Here is a 22,146-nt window from a genome sequence, read left to right on the forward strand (position 1 = left end):
ATATAAGACAGCCTTTTACGTATGACTAACAAGACAGCTGAATTCTTTACGACAGGTGCACGACTTTCTCACGAATGCCCTCAGTTTGCGATCGTACGAAGACCGTGCGACGTATATGGCCAAGCCTAAAGCATCAACAAAACAGCGACATGAAGTCTCTGGCCACGTCGAGAGACAAAACCGTTCTAGCGACCCCCTCACTTATATATGAGCTTCTCAGCGTTAATTTATGATTGTATCAGCGACTGTCCACGTGATATCAATGCTACGTTCACGTGGTAGGAAGCAATGTCACTCAGAATGAGTCAGTGGACTTGATCATCTTACCTACGACATCCACCCACGCACCCGTAGTACATACGCACAACACTTGAAGCTGTTTGACATCTCCTTACTCCAAGAAGGCCAGATGTTAATTCATTCTACCTGCCTTATTATTTGCAAATAGCCTTCGAGCAAGACTGTGTCATGAACTTAATAACATTATTGAACGTAAATGCTATTCGTTAATACTTTGTCCAAGTTTTTCTACGCACTAGCGTACGATGAACTCTATCATATTTTACGTCACACGCTAACGTAACATCAGCGTCCGATTTATTCAAAACGTATTTATCTTAAAACCGCGCGGACAGAGCCAAATTTCAAACCCATGGGCCGAAATATCAGCTCTTCTAAAAAGAAAATGCATGGTCTGTAAGGTTTTCTCCGCCTGTTTAACGCCGTGCGAGCATGTATTTATACTGAGGTATATGATGAAGTGCTAGGGTAACCCATTATCGTCCGCTTCTGAATCTTTTCCCTTCTAGCGCTATGCTTGAAGAACATAGACCAGAAAAAAATGCACAGTAACTGTCCAAAGTAGTCTGCAGACAAATGATAGTAAAATCACAATGTCTGTCCGGCCACTTGCTTAACGCGATGGAAAAAAAAAACAATGTTTATCTGTAAATTTCCCCCACATGCGCGGCACGTGGCGTTCACGTGGTAAACGCATGGCCATTATGTTTTGCTGTGCAAAAATTAAAGAGATGGCTAAGGATCATACTTATGATGTTCTTTATTGCTCATGAGAACAGGCTTTGGCATAATACACCGCGACATGTGGACATGAGCCAGACCGGACGTAAATAGGTTCTGCACGTAAATAGGTCATGTTACGTTACATGAACTGTATATGTTAAGAAGCGAACACAATCTTTGTATGATTGATGATTTTAATGTAGAACGTCTAGGAAAGTATGTACAAAGGTCAGAGTAACAGTGTGCGGCCATATTGAATGTGTGGACTTCTAGAAGTTTATCTACACACTACAAAATAATCCCATCACAAAACAACAGGTCTACAAATAGCATTTTCGGACTATAGTAATCTGGGTAAAGATAACTCTACAAATGTTGGAGTAAAAGTATGTATAACATGTTCTGTGTTAGTTTTACAATTGTTTATCACAAATGATCAAATCATCAATACTACAAACTGAATATGCCAGCCATGCTTACTCAGCTTTGACATAAATCAAACGTTCTTTTGTGCGCAACATGGGAAAAAAGTTCTCCCATTGCCGTAGATGAAAGGAATACATTTTGCCTCAGCAATTTTGCCGACCAATCTTGAGCGATCTAGATTTCTAATTGGCAGCTCTCTATTTGCTTAAAAGCTATTCATTGGTTTCATTATGGACAATTTAACACATCATTGTATACCTGTATTACTTGATAGTTACATATATGTTTTTTCGTATCATTTGGTTTGTATCTTGTCTATGGTGCCTTTAATATAATGATTCGAAAATTTGATTCAACAGCTACTAGTATATTCTAGACGGTATTGAAAATACTACAGCACAGTGACAGCTTGGTGAGTGTTAGTAACACAAATAAACAAACAAATAAACAAGCAAACAAGTGATGTTAGTTCCGGCTCACAGCACATGTTCCCTAGCAGTTGCTCTTTAGCGTTAATCCGATCCTGAGTTTACAGAACAGTTAAAGCATCGTCGTCGTTAACTGAATAACTGACTTTAACTTCGTTTTGTACTTTAATGTTGCCATTTTCTATGCCGCCATTTTCTAGCCCGCCATTTTGTTGCTCAGTCAGTTCCAGTTTGTCCTTGTCGTCGCGCTCGGCTTCTGCAGCCCTTTCCTCGTCTTTCTTATCCCAAAGGTCCTAATTTGGGAAAAGAAATATATAAAATGCATTGTTATTGACTGTGATAACTTGCAACGCAGCCCTGCTATACATTCTAATATATAGTAATGGTCAAGCCGATTGGTGCAAAAATAACAATAAGCACATTAATTTTTGTTTGAATATTACATGCAATAAAAGAAACATTTCCAACGTAAATTTTCTTCTACATGGTATCGTTGCCGTTATAAAAAAAACTTAGTTGTGGAGTCTCTAAGGTACTGGTTGTAAATGGAAAAATGTTGCCTAGCAGCGTGTATTGTTCGTAAAAAATGCCATATTTTCTGTTGGGGGAAATGTTAATTGAATATCTTTACGTTGAAAGTCCATACTGAAAGTAAATTCATGACTATATCAAACACTGGTGGACAGCTAGACCTTTTTCGTGGATTGTAGGCAAATAGGAATGTGCTTAACGTCACCACCCGGCGGCCCCGTGCATGAGGGAGCTCAAGCTTCAGGCATGAGCCTCAAGCGTCAAACCTGCCCAACAAACTTATCGAGAAGAGCAGGGGTGACCTGGTGTGCTTGGCCAAAAACACGAGCCGTAGCGAAGCCGCATTGCCCTGCTACTAGCTACTTGAAAGAGCATACTGCTTCACCTCAATTGAGTATGACCGCTTTACCATTTTTTAAGGAATACGCGTAGAATGCAACTGCACCTTGTCATCATGAGGCACTCCACAGTGCAGTTTCCTTAGACAGCTGTTATAGAACTAAGTGCCATACCTGTCCTTGGTGCTAAACGCCATCCACACAAACGCAAATACAAAGGTTTATAGTATTGAGTGCCCTACCTGTCCTTAAAGCTGAGAGCCATTCACACAGAAGTAAATACAACTGCTGATAGTATCTTTGAATCTTGAATCTTTATTAGAGATACCACGGTCGCAGACTCTAAATGGTAGAGTCCGAATTAAAATGGTATTTACATTTCTAAAAACATGGGATACTGGTATATACACATTGCCTATAAGCGAGTATCAAAGACTTCTCAACCATAAAAAACTTGGGATTGAACACAGGGCTAGAGTTAACTTTTGTACTTACAGAACATATATCTCTCTCAATATATATATAGTCGTCTAGACGTATACATGTCTGAGTTACCCTTTAGATATTAGTAAGGGTCGTTGCTGTGGGAAGTGATCAGTCCTGTTTGTTTAAAAGTTCAGTCATGTAGGGGATGGCAGAGTTTTTGTAACGTTTCGTTCGGCAGGTAGGTGTGTCCAGTTTGTCTGAGTTCCGCGTCCGTCGGCCGGATATCTGGCTTCTTAGCGGTGGGAGCCAGTCTCTGAACTCTGAGGTTAACAGTTTTTTTGCAAAAGAGAGACAAAGGTTCACTCGTCGTTCAGACAAGGACGGGAGGTTTAGAGTGGTCAGTGCCGAGGTGTAGTTTATGTACTTTAGTACATAGTATGATAATATATCAGTGGTTATCTAATACCTTTCCTTGGCTGCTAAACGCCATCCACACACAGGTAAATACATGAATTTACAAGTTAAGCACCTTGTCATCATGCGGGACCCCACAGTGCAGTTTCCTTAGACAGCTGCCCGGGAAGCAGCAGCAGACTATATCGAAGAATGGCGAGATGACGCGGGGGTCGAGCTCAGCAGGGTCCTGCGCACCTGGGAACGAGAACGGGGTCACGTGAGCCGTTAAAGCTAGCTAACCCTGTGTGGTATGGGATATTTTGTATAACCTGCTGCAACTTTCACACCCCAGTGCTCTAAATAAGACCAGTTTTGGTGCCGTATCTAAAAAAAGACACTTTTATCATAAATAATGCTTAATGTAAGACAGTCGTTATCTTGTAGTGCCTAGTGGCCCAAAGCTCACCAAGTTTTCTTTCTGTTTGCTGTTTCTGTAGCAGGCTATATTTTTACAGGGACTTCCCTTTTAACGTGCTCTTCTCGAACACGGCAACCCTATTCTATCGAAAGACGGGATGCCCTGTACACGATTGCTGACCAAATAATGCATTATGACAAGGAAACCAGATTTGAGTCAAAACAGAATTATGACTTCAGTCCGATTCTTCACATCTCAATATCCCCACCGTATCTATTGAAACCCAAAGATCTTTATGCTATCATAATTAAAAAGATAAATGAGATAATGCCTACCTGTTATGAAACTGACGATCAGTCCGACTATCAGGACAGACAGCACGGCGATCAGACTATAGTACAGGTAGGAGACGTTGTACATCTCCGCTAGGGCAGGCCTGGGGAAATAAAACACACCAGTTAAACACGCTGTAGTTCTACAAAACTCCGCTAGGATTCTTCTTTTTTTATTGCAACATTTAAATACATGACACGATGACGACAGACTCAAGCTTACAGCTTATTTTCGTGTCGTCATCGACAGAATACAGTACAGAAGTAAAAAACAAATATTACAAATACTGAAAATGAAAAAAAAAAGGTGCGGTCATGCAAAGCATAATAGTAACAAATAATCTAAAATAAACTACATGACAGAAATCTTGAAATGTAAGAAAATTGAAATCATTAAACAGATAATATGTGGGCAGGTACTACAAGACTGGTAGGATGAAGGATTGGCTACTCAATTCTTTTGGTTACTAACTCCGCTAGGATTCGTCTAAGGGAAAAAGATATCACGCTGTAGTTGTACAAAACTCCGCTAGGCTTCGTCTTCAACAGCAGCCGGTGGAAGATCGGGAGGTCTTAGTGCAATATTCTATATCCACTGCAATTGACTTTATACACAGCATAGCAGCTAGTTGCAATTGTCTAACACCATCAGTGTTATCTAGAAAACGCCTGTTTCAAACAACGTCAGTTGAAATTACCTTTCCGTGACATCGGACACAGCCTCGGTCGTGCTGCTGAACAGCTCCGTTGCCATGGAGACTGCTGACGTAGTGGCGTTGGCTAGGGTCTCGTTCAGACGTTCGCAGCCAGCGATAGAGACTGGGGGTTTAGGCACGATGGGTGTCCAGACCTGGGCACCAATTCCCACCCAGAACGTCATCACAAAGCCCACCAACATCCCTGCATACGCGCCCTGGGAGAGGTACATAATAGATGTTTAATACTAGTGTTACAGCTTAATGCTCCTCTTGGTGCATAACCAAGAGCATACCCGTAGCGACTAGGGAGGGCAATCTAGGGTAAACATGCTTGTCCATGGTGCTGAGCGCCATCCACAAACGCGCAAATATGTGTTTTTATATTATTGCCCAACATACATGTCCTTGGTTCTGAAATCCATCCACACCGGCAAATATATGTGTTTATAGTATTGACAAACATATCTGTCCTTGGTGCTGAACGCATGTTTATAGTAGGGACTGCAATGCCTTACATGTCCTTGGTGCTGAATACCATTCACGCACAAGTAGATGCATCCGTTTATGATATTGAAAACCATGGCTGTTCTTAGTACTGAACACCGATTACACAAAGGCAAATACATCTGTTTATATTATCATCTGTTAATATAACTGTCCTTGGCGCTGAGCGCCATCCACACACAGGTAAATACAGCTGTTTATACTGCATTGACCTGCATTTCTGTCTTTATTCTAAGCTCCGCTCACATACAAGCAAAAACACACAGTTATGCCCGACTCTCTGCATTACTAGAACCAAATATACATTCGGTTTTATAATTCCACTTACAATAGTGTTGGCCCACGGGAAGAACATGCCGAGTGTGAAGAGACCGAGAAGGGGACCTCCGATCATCCCGAATATACTCAGCGCAGCCTGGAACAGGTCAGTACAACAGAATTAGTCAGTATAAAATCATGTCATTCTAATTGGTCAAAGACTCTATGTGCATTCAGATATAGAAAATGATATTTTCTTGCCTTGGTCATTACGTCGATACAAGTTAGACATCCATGTAACGTTAGAATACTTCTTAATGAAAGATAAATCCAACAACAGGATAAATTCTCCAAAGAGTCAAACGTTACAGGCAACATTCACTATCTTTCATCAGTAACTAAGAATGGTGAAATTTTCCCTGGTGAAAGATAGTGGATGCTGTCTGAAATATCTGACTCCTAGAGAATTTATCCAGTTGCTTGATTTATTTTGTATTAAATGTACATACGCAGCTAGTTGTTTTAATCATATTTCATATCTTAAGATAATTGTTTTGCATCTATGGTTTATAAGATAAACGTTTTACATCTACATTTTTTACATAACCGTTGTATATCTATGATTTATCATAACCAGACCTGTAGAACGGATCCCAGGTAGGAGGACACCCAGGCCATTAGAATCATCAAGGCACCATAGATCGCCACTAGAGGAGAAACGGCAGACAAACATCGTGTTTCAAATATGTCATATGGTAGCACCCATGTGGAAAACAACAATGCTTAGAAGCATCGATAAATGTTAGACATACAGGTATTAAGATATGGCAAATAACAGTTACTCAAGCGACAAGATAAGATTTTGGAAACTGTCAGACGTTTCAGGTAGCATTCACTACTTTTCGTCAGTGACAATATAATGTATAACTTTATTGCACAACAATTGTACAATATACAAAGTATGGTATTTACTAGTACATAACTACAGTCCTATAACTTATAAGGCTAATCTACCTAAGACAAGAGTGTAGAGTATGGGGTGACAATGGGCATTTACAATCATTGGAGGAATTTCAATATATGTAGATGCAGTTTCAAATTTCGTGGACAATAGCGTTTATTATGCTTAACGTTTATTTTCAATAATGGCTGAAACCGCTATTTTAATGCACATGTTCTGTCCTCTTACCGAGTATCTTGGTGATGACAGTATACTGAGACTCAGTCAGGTTCTTCTTGTACGGTTTGACGAAATCCTCCAGAGTCACAGCAGACAGGGAATTTAGCCCGGACGACATGGTACTGGGAAAGGGGGAAAGAAGAGGATAAGTATTCATTTGTCAACATAAGTTCTGTTTAATTTGAATATTTTGTTATCTTTGGTTGATACTGATTTTGTAATATTTATTTGCCAATGAGGCTGTTATTACAATTATTTTGGATATTACTTATATTTACGAAGTAGTCCATTTCTGTCTCCACCTTTACTTATTGTTTTGGATCCGTGGCTTATGTTCATTTTCCTGTACTTTGATTTTCTCTTATTTGTATTATGTGTTATTCATTTTGTGAAATGCAATAAAAAAAATGAAAAAAAGGAGAGGAAAGGTATCGTTAAGGGAAAGACTTAGTCTTATTGTTTACAATACATGTTATTAACTACGATTTACCATATGAAATTTTCCTAGCCTCCTTCACAGACTTCTTTTTAGGGGGGTGATGATATATATACGTGATGTTCTCTACATGCTGGGGGAGGGGGTAGTTTCCGCCAGCCGGCACTCATAGAGGTTTGAGGAGGAAGTTGCAATCGTCCCATGGAAAGCTAGATCAAGTTTGGTTACATGCATTGCAGCGCTGCCTACCGATCCGTGCTTAAACTGTTTGCACTGTCACTTTAGAAAAGGTAACTGACCTGAGAGCGCCGGCAAACACAGAGGACACGAAAAGGCCCGGGATACCCGGCAGGTAGCTGAGGATCTCCATAACGGTAAACGGCATCATCTGAAAGTGAAAAAATCAGGCTAATGAATGATCACATAACGTCTACTAAACGCCTATTCTGGGTTCATGCTAAAAACAAAAAACAAAGGAGGATATGGGTAGCATTATGGTATCTGAAGTAGTGAATCATACACCGTGTGAAAGGCTCAGAATGTTTCCTGAAAGGTCGGCTAGTCTATCACCACTATGTGATATGACTAACGCGTTGATGAAGATTAGCTTAGACATTTTGTAAACGGTCTGACGTTTCAGATACCTTCCACCATCGTATGTCAGCGAGAGAGAAAAACTCACTGACAAAAAAGACAGTGGATGCTATCTGAAACGTCTGACCATTAACAAAATCTACCCAGCTGCTTGAGTAACATTTGCATTCTGTTAGAGCTCATGTTTATTCCCTAACCTGGTCAGATGTCTGGATGAATCCAGCAGTGATGGGATCACAGTCGTGGTAGCGCGCGTACATGACCAGTCCGCACATTGAGGCCAGCGTCACGATTACAACCAGCCCAAAACCGTTCAGGTACAGGGCGCTGGAAGGCAACAAATTTTACACACACAGAATATTAGCATTTAGTTTCCTATATCTGATGGTAATATCTAGTAAGAATTCCAATGCGAAATTCTATTCCAAGATTTAAAAGATTGAGAAAGCATAAACTATGATTTCAATGACAACGGATGAAATGAAAACAAAATGGCGGACTCACATTTGTGCACGTGACTTTTTCTCCACACTGAGGTATCGCTGTACCTGGGACTGGTTCACGCCAAATATGGCAACCCACGTGAACAGCCCGCCAAACAGAACGCTCCACGTACTGTGACGTACTCTGGGGTCCGGATCAAAGCTGGGACAAAAGTTAGAGACAAAGAATGCTTCACGGTACGATTGACAAAGGCTTGAAGCGTCTGCATAATATTTAGTCTTAAGATGTATTGTGTATGTCCCGCGTATGAGGGAGCTTCAGTTGTAAGCCTCAACCGTCAAACCTCTCCACGTAAAAGAACCCAATACACTTATCGAGAAGAGTAACCGCGAAACCGCATTGCACTACCACTAGCTACATGTACTTGAAAAAGCACCATGCTACACCTCAATCGTGGATGACTACTTTACATTTTATTTTATTGCATGTTTGAAGCTCTGAAAGGGTTTCCAAATAACCCGAATCCTATCCAATCCCATTTAACGTTATATCATCTATGTATACGTAAGGACAAAGCAATATTTGAAAATCGGTAACACAGAAATGACCCCTTACTTGAAGAACTCGACCCTCTGTCCTTCCTCTGCCCTCCGCCAGATGGCAGCGAAGCCGCCTTCATTGATGCTCCCCTGGATGATCACAGCGAGAAACCCCGCCAGCATCACACACACCTGGAACGTGTCGGTCCACATCACCGCCTTCATACCGCCCTGGGAGGGGAGGATGAACACAACATATACAGTTTGTATGAAAGTTGGTAAATTACATTGTTGAGACGTTCAGACTAAACAAATTGGGTAAATCTGAGTTTCTCGACTAGATTCGGCTTTAGAGGGTGCTCTAAGTTTGGACAACGAACACGATTACTTACTTACGAGAGGAGGCAATCTACATCAGTGCGCATGCGCACCAACCCAATCTCAACCGAGACGGAGGTGATATCAACTTCTCACAACCTTTGACCCATTGTTGTCGCTGGCATTCACGTCAACGTTTTTACACACGGTTCAAGGTTTAGGGCGCACTATTTTCTTACCGTTACGTCACCTCCGGGGGTCGCGGCGAAATACTGTGTGCCCATACCTCAAGTCTACAAACCGGACACGGTAGTACTCACCACGGTAGTGTAGAAGGTACAGACGACTCCTAGCGACATCACTGCGACCCACACGTTTAACCCCGTTACCGCCTGCAGAGCCAGGGAAGGCGCGTACAGCACGATTCCCATGTACATCACCTGTGTGGAGATACGGCATGGTTTAAGATACATCACTGCTTTAAGCAAAACTGCAATGACTTGGGTACTACGGGGCGGCAGAAGAGAGAAAGATAGAGCAAAGAATGCCTGGCATAGGACCTTCCTACGTACAGGAATTAAAAACCTGGTATCCCTTTGCAAGATATTGAGGGCACGGTGGTCGACAGAAATAGATCGATGGAAACTTGCTGCCCAATGTGTCCCAGGAAGACCTAGTTTAATCCAATGCCATGTGATCCAACTCAAGACTCGGTGCGTATCGGTATAGGCGGGTTCATGGTTCCAACTGCGCATGCCGAGGTCCAAGGTGAAAGCCCTTAATTTTGAAACAGTTCTTGTCTAGATCTATACATTTCCAGACGAGTTTTGTTAAAGTCTCAGGGGTCTTCAACTTTGACATATAACCCACAATCCATCACAGTGCGCATGCTCAGTCGGAACCATAAACTCGGTAAGTTCGTGGTTGTTGGAGTAAAATGTTATATTTTAGTACAAAAGTAGAAAATTGTTTTCGTTTATATTTCTACATGACTGGATAAAAATTAGATCGTATCACTGTTGGTCGAAAAAGTAAAAAATGTACGACTTACCATCTGACAAATGAAGGTGAACGACCCCAGTCTTCTGACACCAGGTGAGAACCGCCTCTCAAGGTACTACAGTGAACAAATAAATAAACATATGAGACTGAATAACACTTACAGGTGGGTGTACAATAGGTGAAAACAATTGACAGCAAAGTGCCGTACGAAGAGAGGCCAACACATCAGTGAATATACGTCAATAGAAATTTATCATTTTTCTCTTACAGCAGTTGACTCTTACAGCAATTGTACATGTGCTGCTCGATCTATCAAGAAAACACAATGCCAAGTTGTATTTTTTTTAGATAAGTCACTTCCAGAAAAATACGTGTTTCTGGCTTTAAGAGTTCTCTGGCTTTAAGAGCCTATTCGATTCTACCCCCACCTTCTTGTCTTTCCTTTTTGACTATGATTAAGAATGTCCTACGTCAATGTAACCCTGTTGTTGTCCCTTACTCAGCAAACCGTGTGTTATATCACGATGTAAAGCCTTGTTCAAGCACAGGCATACCTAACTACTGTAAATACAGTACGATAACCTTTGCCTTAGAAAACCTCTCTATAAAGCATTGTGCCATTTATAGTACACGGAACAAAGTCAAAGATCAGGTTTGATCACGTTACGAGTCTTGGCACTTGACGACGCCACAGGGGCGCAATATATTTAGGACCTTTTTCTTCCATTAAACCATGAACTTACAGACAAGCCCTGGTGGGATTCACTAGACCCCCCTCCTTCTAGATAAGATGAGTTGGCACATTCTTCGATCATTTGTGATTTTATAGTCTATAGACTTAAACAGTAAGCTTTTGACCAATGCATGCATGAGCGCTGATGGGATTTTCCATTGGTATCCTTGTCCTTTCAAGTCGAAATGACTTGGCACATTCTTCAGTGATAGTTGAGCCTATACAATATGGACTTAAACACACCACTCCTTCATGATATGTCAACAAATGAATTCTTAAGGGTATTGCATTCATGTCAACAGAAAACTTAAAGTGTAACTGTCACAAGAAAATGTTGTAGGAGACAGACACGTTGACACTGCGGGTGTGGTGAGTTTGTAGGACAGCATGCGCATTGTACACGGTTTCTTCACATTCAAGCCCAGTGCTGCATGTTTCCTCGCATTGTTAAAACATGAATGGAACGTTTAACATTCGATACGAGACACACTGCTGTCTCAATTTAATCATTCAGATAATTCCCTACGTTTCTAACGATTCCAGGTATCGAATTTCAAATGTTCCATGTATTTTTAACAATGCAACGAAAACAGACAATACTGGGCTTTGGTGTAAAGAAACCTGTGCAATGCTGTCCTGCCAGCTGGCCACACCCCCTGTGTTAATGTGTCTGTCTCCAAAACGTTATCAAACATGTGACCTGTGCCTAGCCTAATGGGGCAAAAATGTACAATAAAGGTCTTCATTCATTATCTTGTGACAGGTTCATTTCAATTTTTTCACTTTGGGGCTCGTCAGTGTGCACGATTGACCCCGCAATTATAATCACTTTTTGCTTTTAGGATATTGGTATTATTATAACAGGCCACAGATGAAATAGATTATGTGAACATAGAACTTCAAACCAAAGCCTCCCTGGTGCTATGTTTATTCTACTGAAACGCTGCGGGTATATCCGTAAATAATCTATATCGGCACTGTTATTTTTGCACTTAACTGTGTGCGCGATCAATAATGTGATATTACTCTCTTAACACAGCCTCTTAAGTATATTCCTGGAAACAACGGGAAATATTAACCTTCTTTGCTAACAGTAATAAAGAAAATGTGTTTATCTAATGACAGCATTGTTGACACAGCACTTACCCTAGACTTATGAACTATAGAATATATAGTCATAGACTATCAAGATGTAAGTTGTGTATCATAAACAGTCATCACCCGGCGCCGCTGGTGTAGTGGTATCATGCAAGATTCCCATTCTTGCGACCCGGGTTCGATTCCCGGGCGGCGCACGTTTTTTTGTTTTTGCATGTTTAATTTAAAAAATCATATCATTCCCGACAATTCAACTTTTAACAGAAATTTCAAATTTAATGAAGAAAGTCTTTAGTTGTAGTTTAGAAAATACAGCTAAAACGAGGCTGTCTCCTTGTTATTTATTTTTCGTTCTTTTCGGAGGTTTTTCTTCCCAGCCCCCATTGAAAAATGGAACAAAGCAAGTGCAAACCAGTCGATAGATGGATATCTGCTTAAGTTATATACAAACGTGTAGTGTGGTCTGTTGAGTGTATAATTGGGTTACACATTTGATTTTCAACATGTTTAAACGATAAGGGCATGTTTAAAGGTCAGGTCAATGAACAGCCTTACCTCAGACCCCACAGAACTTTTTCAGTTACCGAATGTTAGGGCCACTGGTGGCCGTAAACACTTCTTACACGCATGTTACATAATACCATGCAAAGGCCAACGTCAGGTAGGCTTTCTGATGCAATCTTAACCCAGAGATTGTATACAACTTAGTGAACGACAGTAGTCAATAATGTCGCAGGGGGTAAGGGGGAATTTTTCAGTTCATATCGTCTAGGAGAGGACTGGGTTTAATTTCTTTTCAGACGAAACTCTACGTACTTACAAAAGTGCGAACCTTTGGATCTTGTCTTGCAAAATCGTACATTTTTTGCGGCTGTGTTTCAACGTCAAACATGGACAATACCATTTAAGTTTTTTGGAGGGGGGGACCCTGAAGCCACATTATACTGGCATGGCCAATCAATAACCGTTTTTCAATGAGTGCTGTCTGTCATTCGTCAGTTGTTCCTTGGTCATTAAAGAATTGTTCAGCTAAATATAGTGATATCTGTCATTTCTGATCACGCAAACACCACTTGCCAATAAGCCTTAGTGTCACGAGGCCAATGTCGGTTGACGCCCACGTCATTTACAATCCGTTTCCATGGCAACGGTAGATATCAGTTACCAGCGTTCCCACGTCGCCATAGGTAAATACTTCACCATTTTTAAAAGTAAAGACGTATGATTGACTAGATTTTGAATAGCAAAGTGATTCTTAACAGCGACGGAAAATAGGGCTAAAGTGAGATGCTATTTGAATGACAGAATGATTAGGCAAAAGTCTCATACTTTTCTCATCCTCTTAAGGCGCCTTGAGACATCATTCAATCTTTTTGGAACGTGACTTAAGACAATGATTTGCACCCAAAGCAACATTTTGATCTAATTAGTCAAAACTGATGATTAGATGATCTCTGGCGCCATAAATCCTACACTATTGTTGCACCGTGGGAAGGTAATCGGTTAATCACCAATAAAACCATAAAAGGCGTCTAATTTGAGACGGAAGGAACAGGGCACTAATCCAGGATATGTGTACATGGCATTCAAATACGTTCAAAGATATATTAGAATATCAATGGAACCAACAATAACGATGCATGATTATTATTTTCGCCGAGGAACTCGGAGTAGATTATGTTTTCGGTTGAGCCGGCTGTTGTGTGGGTCTGTATGTATGTCAAGAGCATAACTCGGGAAACCTTTGATGGATCTTCATGATATTTGGTAGGTGTGTAGTGGGTGTGCAAAGGAAGGTCAAGTTCAAAAATCGTTCACCTGGCGTTTTCCAACAATACTACAGCGGACTTTTAATTTTTCTGTGTCTGTATGTAGGCAAAAAAAGTGACGGAAACGTTGATGGATCTCAATGATTTTTGGTAGTTTGGAAGAGATTGTGGGAACGGAGGTCAAGTTTAAAAATGATTTATTTGGCGCTTTCCTACAAAACAGCAGCAGGCTTTGTGTGTGTGAGAGTTTGTATATCGCCAGCATAACTCGAGAAGCTATTGGCGGTTGTGCATGATATTTCGTGGATAGGTAGTGATGTCAAAGAGGAAGGTCAAGTTCGATAATGGGCCTCCTATCGGGTATTTGAGGTACTGCAGCGGAGCTTCAACGTTTGAGGCCAAATTTTCTGGAGGCGTCAGGTTCATGATTTTTTGGTAGTATATAGCTTCTGGGACGGCAAGTGAGTGGTGTGAATTATGGCCCCCTAGCTGCTTGTTTGGAGCTGCAGTTGGCGTTTTTGTTAATACATTTGGAGACGAATAACTCCAGCAGGGATTGACGGATTATCATAATTCATGGCATGTGGATAGTTTCGGTGATGCTTAACATAACTGAATACTTGTCATGCAAATAAGACGATAATTTGCATAGTAAATGAGGAAAGTGTAGAAATTCCCCGAAAGCTTGTAGTCAAATTTCATACAAGTGCTATGGTAACGATTTTTAAGTGGTGTACAGCTCTTGGGGCAGGGAGTAAGTGATGTAAGTTTAGACACCCTGGTGGCTTGCTTAGAACTGCAGTGGGCTTTTTTTATGTTACCTTTGGAGGCGAATAACTCGGGTAGGGTTTGATGAATTTGCATTGTTTTGGACAGGTAGGTTATTGAGGTAATGATTAACAATTAAAGACGTATGAAATTGTAATCAGGGTCTAATTAAGTGGTGAAATAGGCTTGTCTATAATTACATTTTTAAGTACCTTTTGTCGACCTATATCTAAGGACAATTAGGTCAGCAGGCCTGTGCAAATTAGATTGATGCTCTCTGGTGACCTCAAAAACCACCGGCCAAACTACACTCCCGCTGGGACGGAGCTTATATCAAGAAACACAGGGAAGGTCTGGCCCTGTGCGAGACAAGTCCGAACGATGAATATAAGGAAATGTGCAAGCAGCAGGCACTACAGAAGGCATTATACTAAGCTTTATGTGGTTTGTAAAATGCTGTTGTACACCACACTGGATGTGGACCACAGTCCTTCGTAGATGAGAGTAAGAAAAGGTTCTTGCGCAGATAGTGACATAAACATCCTCAAAATCAGGATACTCTTTAAAACAGACTACCCGTCAGGACCTGACTGAACTCCCCTCCAGGGTGTTTCACATTTAAGACAGAGACACGAAAAAACAGTAACAGGTCTCACAAATCTAACACCCTCCAAAAAAAAGTGAAACATATTATGAATTTATGATATTATGATATTATGATATTTTGATATAATGATATAATGATATTATGATATAATGATATAATGATATCATGATATCATGATATTATGATATTATGATATTATGATATTTTGATATTTTGATATTATGATATTATGATATTATGATATTTTGATATTATGATATTATGATATTATGATATTATGATATTATGATATTATGATATTATGATATTATGATATTATGATATTATGATATTATGATATTATGATATTATGATATTATGATATTATGATATTTTGATATTATGATATTATGATATTATGATATTTTGATATTATGATATTATGATATTATGATATTATGATATTTTGATATTATGATATTATGATATTATGATATTATGATATTATATGATATTATGATATTATGATATTTTGATATTATGATATTATGATATTATGATATTTTGATATTATGATATTATGATATTATGATATTATGATATTTTGATATTATGATATTATGATATTTTGATATAATGATATTATGATATTATGAATATCATGACATTATGATATGATATTATGATATTATGATATTTTGATATTATGATATTATGATATTATTATGTTATGATATTATGATATTATGATATTTTAATATTTTGATATAATGATATTATGATATTATGATATTATGATATTTTGATATTATGATATCATGATATTATGATATTATGATATTTTGATATTATGATATTATGATATTATGATATGATATTTTGATATGATGATATTTTGATATTATGATATTTTGATATTATGATATTATGATATTATGATACAAATAAAATGTGATATTATAATATTATGATATTATAATATTATGATATTATGATATTATGATATTATGATATTATTGTGTATGATATGGAATAAAGATTTATTCTATTCATATTTATTGACTGTACACTTTCAACCTACAACACTGCAATATCGAACCTTTGTGGCCCATGTGTAATCAACATACTTATATTTTTTCATGACCAGTTTTAACATGTACATTTGTATCAGCACACTCTACACATATACTAGTCCTGTACCACCAAATGATTTTAGCCCCATCTAGACTGGACTCATTCGCCCCATCATAACTTCCAAATGGTATGGTGAATGATCAAATTTGCAGGGGGTGATAAGCACGTAAATATCAATCACTCTCCATAATAAGCCTTGATTATTTGGCGAAGATAATGTGTTCGAGGAACTCTAGTTTGTATTAATGTACGAACGCTTTTACTGAGTAACAAAATCCCATACCCAAAACTACTCTTGCTGAGTCACTTCAAAATGTTTTCTAAGAGCTAGGTTTTGAAGTTCAAGTGTGTGACTGCAAACAGACGTGGGAGGTAAAGACAACCTCTATACACGTCTTTAAATAGCCTAGTTAACGATGTTACGCATGCGCACGTTTTGAGCAATGAATTGACTTTGTGAGGAACGTGTAACAAGCTAGTCGCTCGTTCTCATTTGAATGTACACATTTTGTAATCTCCGTTACCGATTGAAATAAGACGTTCCTGCCATAAGGATATGCCACATATAAGATGTCAAACTGTAGTTTTTATGACGACTTGAAACTTTTCTAGCTTTTAAAACGGCAGTTGCGTACCTTGTATGTGGCATATCTTTAATGTCAGGAACGTCTTACTTTTAACGGTAACGGAGATTACAAAATGTGTACATTTAGATGAGAACGAGCGTCATATGAATAGTGTAAGATAGAGTGAATACGTAGCTCGAATGTTAACGCGTCAATGTTCTTGACCGAGTGACTAAGCAAGTACGGTCGTAAACGGTTGCCACAACACCTGATAGAATAGTCTCAAGAACGTTATTTAGTATTTGCCGATAGTATATGCATAGAGGTGCAGGCCTGTCGTTACCAGTCTCGGTGACATCCTGTCTTTGCAAAACACCATCTCGTTATCTTAATGATTCGTTATACTGTAGTTCTTGTTTCTTTCTCTGTAACTTTATGTTTACTGTTTTCACTGTCACCTCTGTATCGTGAACTTATCATCACTGTGAAAAACCTGTTGTTATTAATTATGATTTCTTCACACATCCGTTCTGTGAAATTAAAGTTCAGTGAAAATGTCCCGTAAAATTTTGGTACCGTGAAGATAAAGTGAATAACAGTATATCATTGTATTCTTCGACGACTCGAGATAGAAAAGGGGTCGTAATCATTATCTGAAGCAGGTTACGTTCCCGATTGGTCAAAAAAATGGTGTTAATCCATGAACAGACCAATAGAATGGTTGCACTCTTATCATATATTATCTGTTTATTCTTGATGTTCAGTGGTTGTCTACGAGGCAGCAAGTTTTCAAAGAAGAGGACAGTCAATCAATACAGGCTCCGGCATGCCTGACGACTGGTGTATTTGGTGTTTGCCTTCAGCACAATGCCTGAGTGTATTTTATCTAAATCTAGCCTGTCAACAACCTCTTATCTGGTCAATAACCCTCAGTTTGGACCTTCGACCCCTCCCCCCCCCCCCCCCCACACACACACACCGAATCAACATTCAGACTTGCATATCTTTTATAATTCATCTGTTTCTATAAGATGAATATTCATAATATAATGCAAGTAACGTCACTAGTAGTGGAACTGTCGCTTTGTTATAATCTGTGTTTTTTTTAAATTACAACTTACCGTTAAATGCCTTTAAGTAAAGATGAAATATTTTCAAAGGACTTTTTCTCGAGCCCGAGTGTAAGACAAAGGATTCAGAGTGCTAACGTTATATCGTTTCCTGTCCATTTCAACGACTGTCTGACGCTAGTGACAGGAAATGACTTTTAACTTTTAGTTTGCGTTTGTCAACAAATTTGACAGCACTGTTAAATACCCCACGTCAAAATACGACACTGTGCATGTTTTGAACACTAATGCATCAGACAAAGCTATGCTGTATACATATATGTAGATCTTTGTGGTCCTGTGTAAAGAACGGGGCTGTGTATTCGGCAAGAAAGGCTCAGTTAATCATTAACTAGTACTAGTCTTAGCTTGAACCCATTCAAACCTGTCCATATCTCTCAACACTGTTTATAGTGTTTTCAAACCATGGAGTCAGTAACTTTGAATTCAAATATCGTATATCCTTGATACATTGGTGGAAAGTGCAAAGTAAAAGGTAAAAAGAACGGTATCTTTAGAAACCATATTGATTTGAAAAAAAACCTTCTTGGTACCCTAGCTAGTACGAACCTCGATGGAAAATGATGGCCTGGTCAAGAGGGCAACAGTGTCGCCCTACTAACCTGGCTCATCCAAGATTTATCATCCTTTTTTCTGTCTGGTTTACATTAGCATATCAGACCCGCAGCTTTCGCTAAAGGATTGCCAGTCGCACTGCCACTAAGGACAAAGTAGTCACTGTGATATTCTATATACAGATATATCTCTCGGAGAAAATGTATCGGCTTTTGGAAATTTTCTGTAAGTCCTTTCAGTCCTTTCGTACTACCTCCACTATGCCTCCTTACAGGTTATGGATAACAGAATTCGGCAAAATGGTGGCCAGTACGTCCTTTACTTTACCCACCCTTGTGCAGCTTGGTTATCGAACCGACTTCTTCGGCCGCAAACTTTACCAAAGGCAGAAAATACGCCAACGGTGTCACCTCACAGAGGATGATCTGACTAAACTGACGCCAAATAAGAGTCAATACAGAACTCATACGGACTGTATATGAGTATGAACGCCCTCATAGATTACCCAAACCCGGCAACAACCATGCCTATCGAAGAGACACCGTACCCCATACGCACTGGTCACTCCCAGGTCGAAGAACACGGGTAGATAGAACTGCGCCGACACCATGATCATGGTCATGTAGGTGATCTAGACCCTACACCATACCTATCGTAGAACGAGTTATGTGGCAGTCAGTTGATGAAGAGTCGGATAAGGAGAGATTTAAACCTAACCGAAGACTCAACTCTACTTCACTGTACCTCGTACGCACTGGTGACTCCCAGGTCGAAGAACACAGGTAGATAGAAGTGAGCGGACACCATGACCATGACCATGAACATTCAGATTACCCAAACCCAACACCCTCCCTATCGTAGAACGGGTTATGTGACAGTCAGCTAATGAAGAGTCGGACATGGTGCGGTTTAAACTGAAATAAAACCCTCCTACCTAACCGAAGACTTTACTCTACTCGTACCTCGTATGCACTGGTCACTCCCAGGTCGAAGAACACAGGCAGATAGAAGTGAGCGGACACCATGACCATGATCATGTAGGTGATCCAGAACATCCAGAACATGGTCCCGTACGTGTAGACCTCCGCCGGAGTCCCCAGCACCGTGATGGCCGACATGAAGGACGCCAGGAGCGACATGGCGACGGGCGGGATCGACATAGACCGCCCAGCAAGCAGGAACTCCTTCGTCGACTTCTGTCCGCCACCTTTGAAGGCGTAGAAGATGCCGATTCCGGCAGAAATACACAACATGATGGCGAAGACAACGTAGTCCCATGCTGAAAACAGCGGGTAGTTCCGCGGAGCCAGACCTTCCGCGACCATCTTGAACTCTTGTCTGTGGCTGGTGTCGGTACACGTACTCAAGGACTTTACAACGGACGGTGCGTCAGCAAATAGCCTGGATACCAGACCTTTCGCGGGAGGCGAGACGGTAACCCCTTTTGGCCCGGGAAAGCCTAGAATGGGATAGAGTTAGCACCCGGTCTCTCTTGGCAGCCGATATCTAATATCATATCGCGCGAGAGATAATAAAGGGCACTGTGCTAACTGTGGTGGCGGGGCAATTTGCTTTCCCGGCCGATGGATTAGCGACTGCAGCGCGGTGGTCTGGTGCCCAGGCTTGTCGGCAAAGGGCGGAGTTAAACATACACAGTGTAATCCAGTGTGTGAACAGTTCTGTTTGCGTGTGACGGCTAATGTACATATAAACACAGAAACTTTATTGGGGCTCAAAAGTGTGGGGAGTCTGGGGACTTACCGGGTCACAGACAGTTCTTCAGGTGGTAAAACCAGATCAACAGATATCTAAACCTGAAGTTCTGCTGCAGTGCTAAAGGAAGTCACTAGGAGGCCCGAAATCGAAGTAACCATTTGTTTGCCAGCACCTATACTTAAATACTAAATATCATACAGATCCATCCACAAGTTCTCGAGTTATGATGGCCACATGCAGACACACATTCAGACAAAAGCATGAAAAAGTAACGATTTTACGATGAAGTATGCTATTTAGTACCCTACTTGCCAAAACACTAGTAGTATCAACAGAGGATAAAACTTCCCGACAATATATCCTGTATAAACATTACTGGCGCTGCGCAGTACTTTAATAGCACATGCAGAATGTGTGTTTGTCTTACCCTTAATACGGCCAATGTTCATCAATTGTTTATTTGTTAAACTGGACAGCAAAATAAGCACCATGACCACGACTTCGAAGGTGGATCTCGGTGGTAGGAATTAACAAAAACATGAAGCAAGTGTCAAGTATAACAAACAGCTACGGCAAATGAACACATGGCAGAGCAATGAATATGAGCGCTTTCACACTTCCGAGTACGCATGCGCGGCGACAGGAATAGTGGGTCGAAGATGAAGGTCACTAAGACGTAGACAAAACCACATCCTCCGTGGTGCCCCAACAGTCAAATAGTTGGATCTCTACGATATTATAGAGATATTCGACTAAGGGATAGGTGAGAGATGATTTGAGTACCTCGTACGCACTGGTCGCTCCCAGGTCGAAGAACACAGGCAGATAGAAGTGTCCGACGACCAAGATCATGAACACGTAGGTGACGCAGGTCATCCAGTACATGGTGCCGTAGTTGTAGATCTCTGCCGGCGCAGACAGAACCACTATAGCCGACATGAAGGACGCCAGGAGCGACATGGCGACGGGCGGGATCGACATGGACCGGCCAGCCAGCAGGAACTCCTTCGTCGACTTCTGTCCGCCGCCTTTGAAGGCGTAGAAGATGCCGATTCCGGCAGAAATACACAACATGACGGCGAAAACCACGTAGTCCCATGCTGTAAACAGCGGGTAGTTCCGAGGAACAAGGCCTTCCGCGACCATCTTGAGTCAGCGTCTCCCGTCTTATGTAAGACCAAGGAGGTTTATTTGTAAGACGCAGGACTTTATCTAACAGCTCAGAATGTGGTCTTTTCTACAAATGTCATAAATCATGTCGCCAGTTGTATTGCACATGCGTACTTCTCCTGACCAAAGTGTAAGTTCCGATAGTCATAGTAACTAGTTCAACGTCCCGTAGGTCGCAGAACTAATGTGGCTGGAAGGGGTTCAGGCCTTGTTCCTGTTTTACCTCGAGTTTAAAACAAAGTTAAAGTAGTACCTTGCCGCACCCGATGGTGCATAGGGCGGCCCATCTCCGTTCAACTATCCATTGGGCCACACAACGACTGTCTGACACTAGTGACAGGAAATGACGTTCAACTATCCATTGGGCCACACAACTTTCTGCAACCACTACAGTGGGGGGGGGGGGGGGGCTAGTCCACTGGTAGCGGTGTGGGTTTAACTCGGCCGGGGATCGAACTTACGACCTACCGTTTGCAAGGAGAATACTCTACCCACTAGGCCATTATTCGAAGCGTATCCTCCAAAAGAGTCCGGTCTAAGAAATCCAATGGATTTGGACCAAACAGAGAGCGTTAATAGTACAATGCTAAACTTTCACACTTAACCTTTGCACCCATGTGTAAGACGGGC

General features: G+C 40.7%; 1 protein-coding gene and 1 non-coding gene across 4 annotated transcripts; one reads left to right on the forward strand and one right to left on the reverse strand.

Moving 5' to 3' along the window:
- Positions 1-1,199: 1,199 nt before the first annotated feature.
- LOC136422308 (sodium-coupled monocarboxylate transporter 1-like) lies at positions 1,200-21,797 on the reverse strand. 3 transcript variants are annotated; one of them, XM_066409988.1, is made up of 14 exons: positions 21,130-21,797; positions 10,341-10,406; positions 9,610-9,729; positions 9,048-9,202; positions 8,493-8,633; positions 8,186-8,315; positions 7,694-7,782; positions 6,968-7,080; positions 6,418-6,485; positions 5,849-5,935; positions 5,017-5,231; positions 4,322-4,422; positions 3,702-3,823; positions 1,200-2,170 (listed from the first exon to the last, which is right to left on the reverse strand). In XM_066409988.1, exons 1-14 carry the CDS (start codon positions 21,490-21,492, stop codon positions 1,979-1,981), a joined length of 1,962 nt encoding a protein of 653 aa, XP_066266085.1. In that variant the 5' UTR covers positions 21,493-21,797; the 3' UTR covers positions 1,200-1,978. The 3 variants fall into 3 exon arrangements, with proteins under 3 accessions (XP_066266085.1, XP_066266083.1, XP_066266086.1); XM_066409986.1 differs by lacking the exon at positions 21,130-21,797 and adding an exon at positions 19,593-20,164; XM_066409989.1 differs by lacking the exon at positions 21,130-21,797 and adding an exon at positions 19,375-19,458.
- Positions 12,249-12,319, forward strand: Trnag-ccc (transfer RNA glycine (anticodon CCC)). The gene has a single exon. It is a non-coding gene; the product is annotated as a tRNA-Gly (tRNA).
- Positions 21,798-22,146: the final 349 nt, after the last annotated feature.

The sequence above is a fragment of the Branchiostoma lanceolatum genome, chromosome 16 (genome assembly GCF_035083965.1).
Source record: "Branchiostoma lanceolatum isolate klBraLanc5 chromosome 16, klBraLanc5.hap2, whole genome shotgun sequence".
Classification (NCBI taxonomy): domain Eukaryota; kingdom Metazoa; phylum Chordata; class Leptocardii; order Amphioxiformes; family Branchiostomatidae; genus Branchiostoma; species Branchiostoma lanceolatum.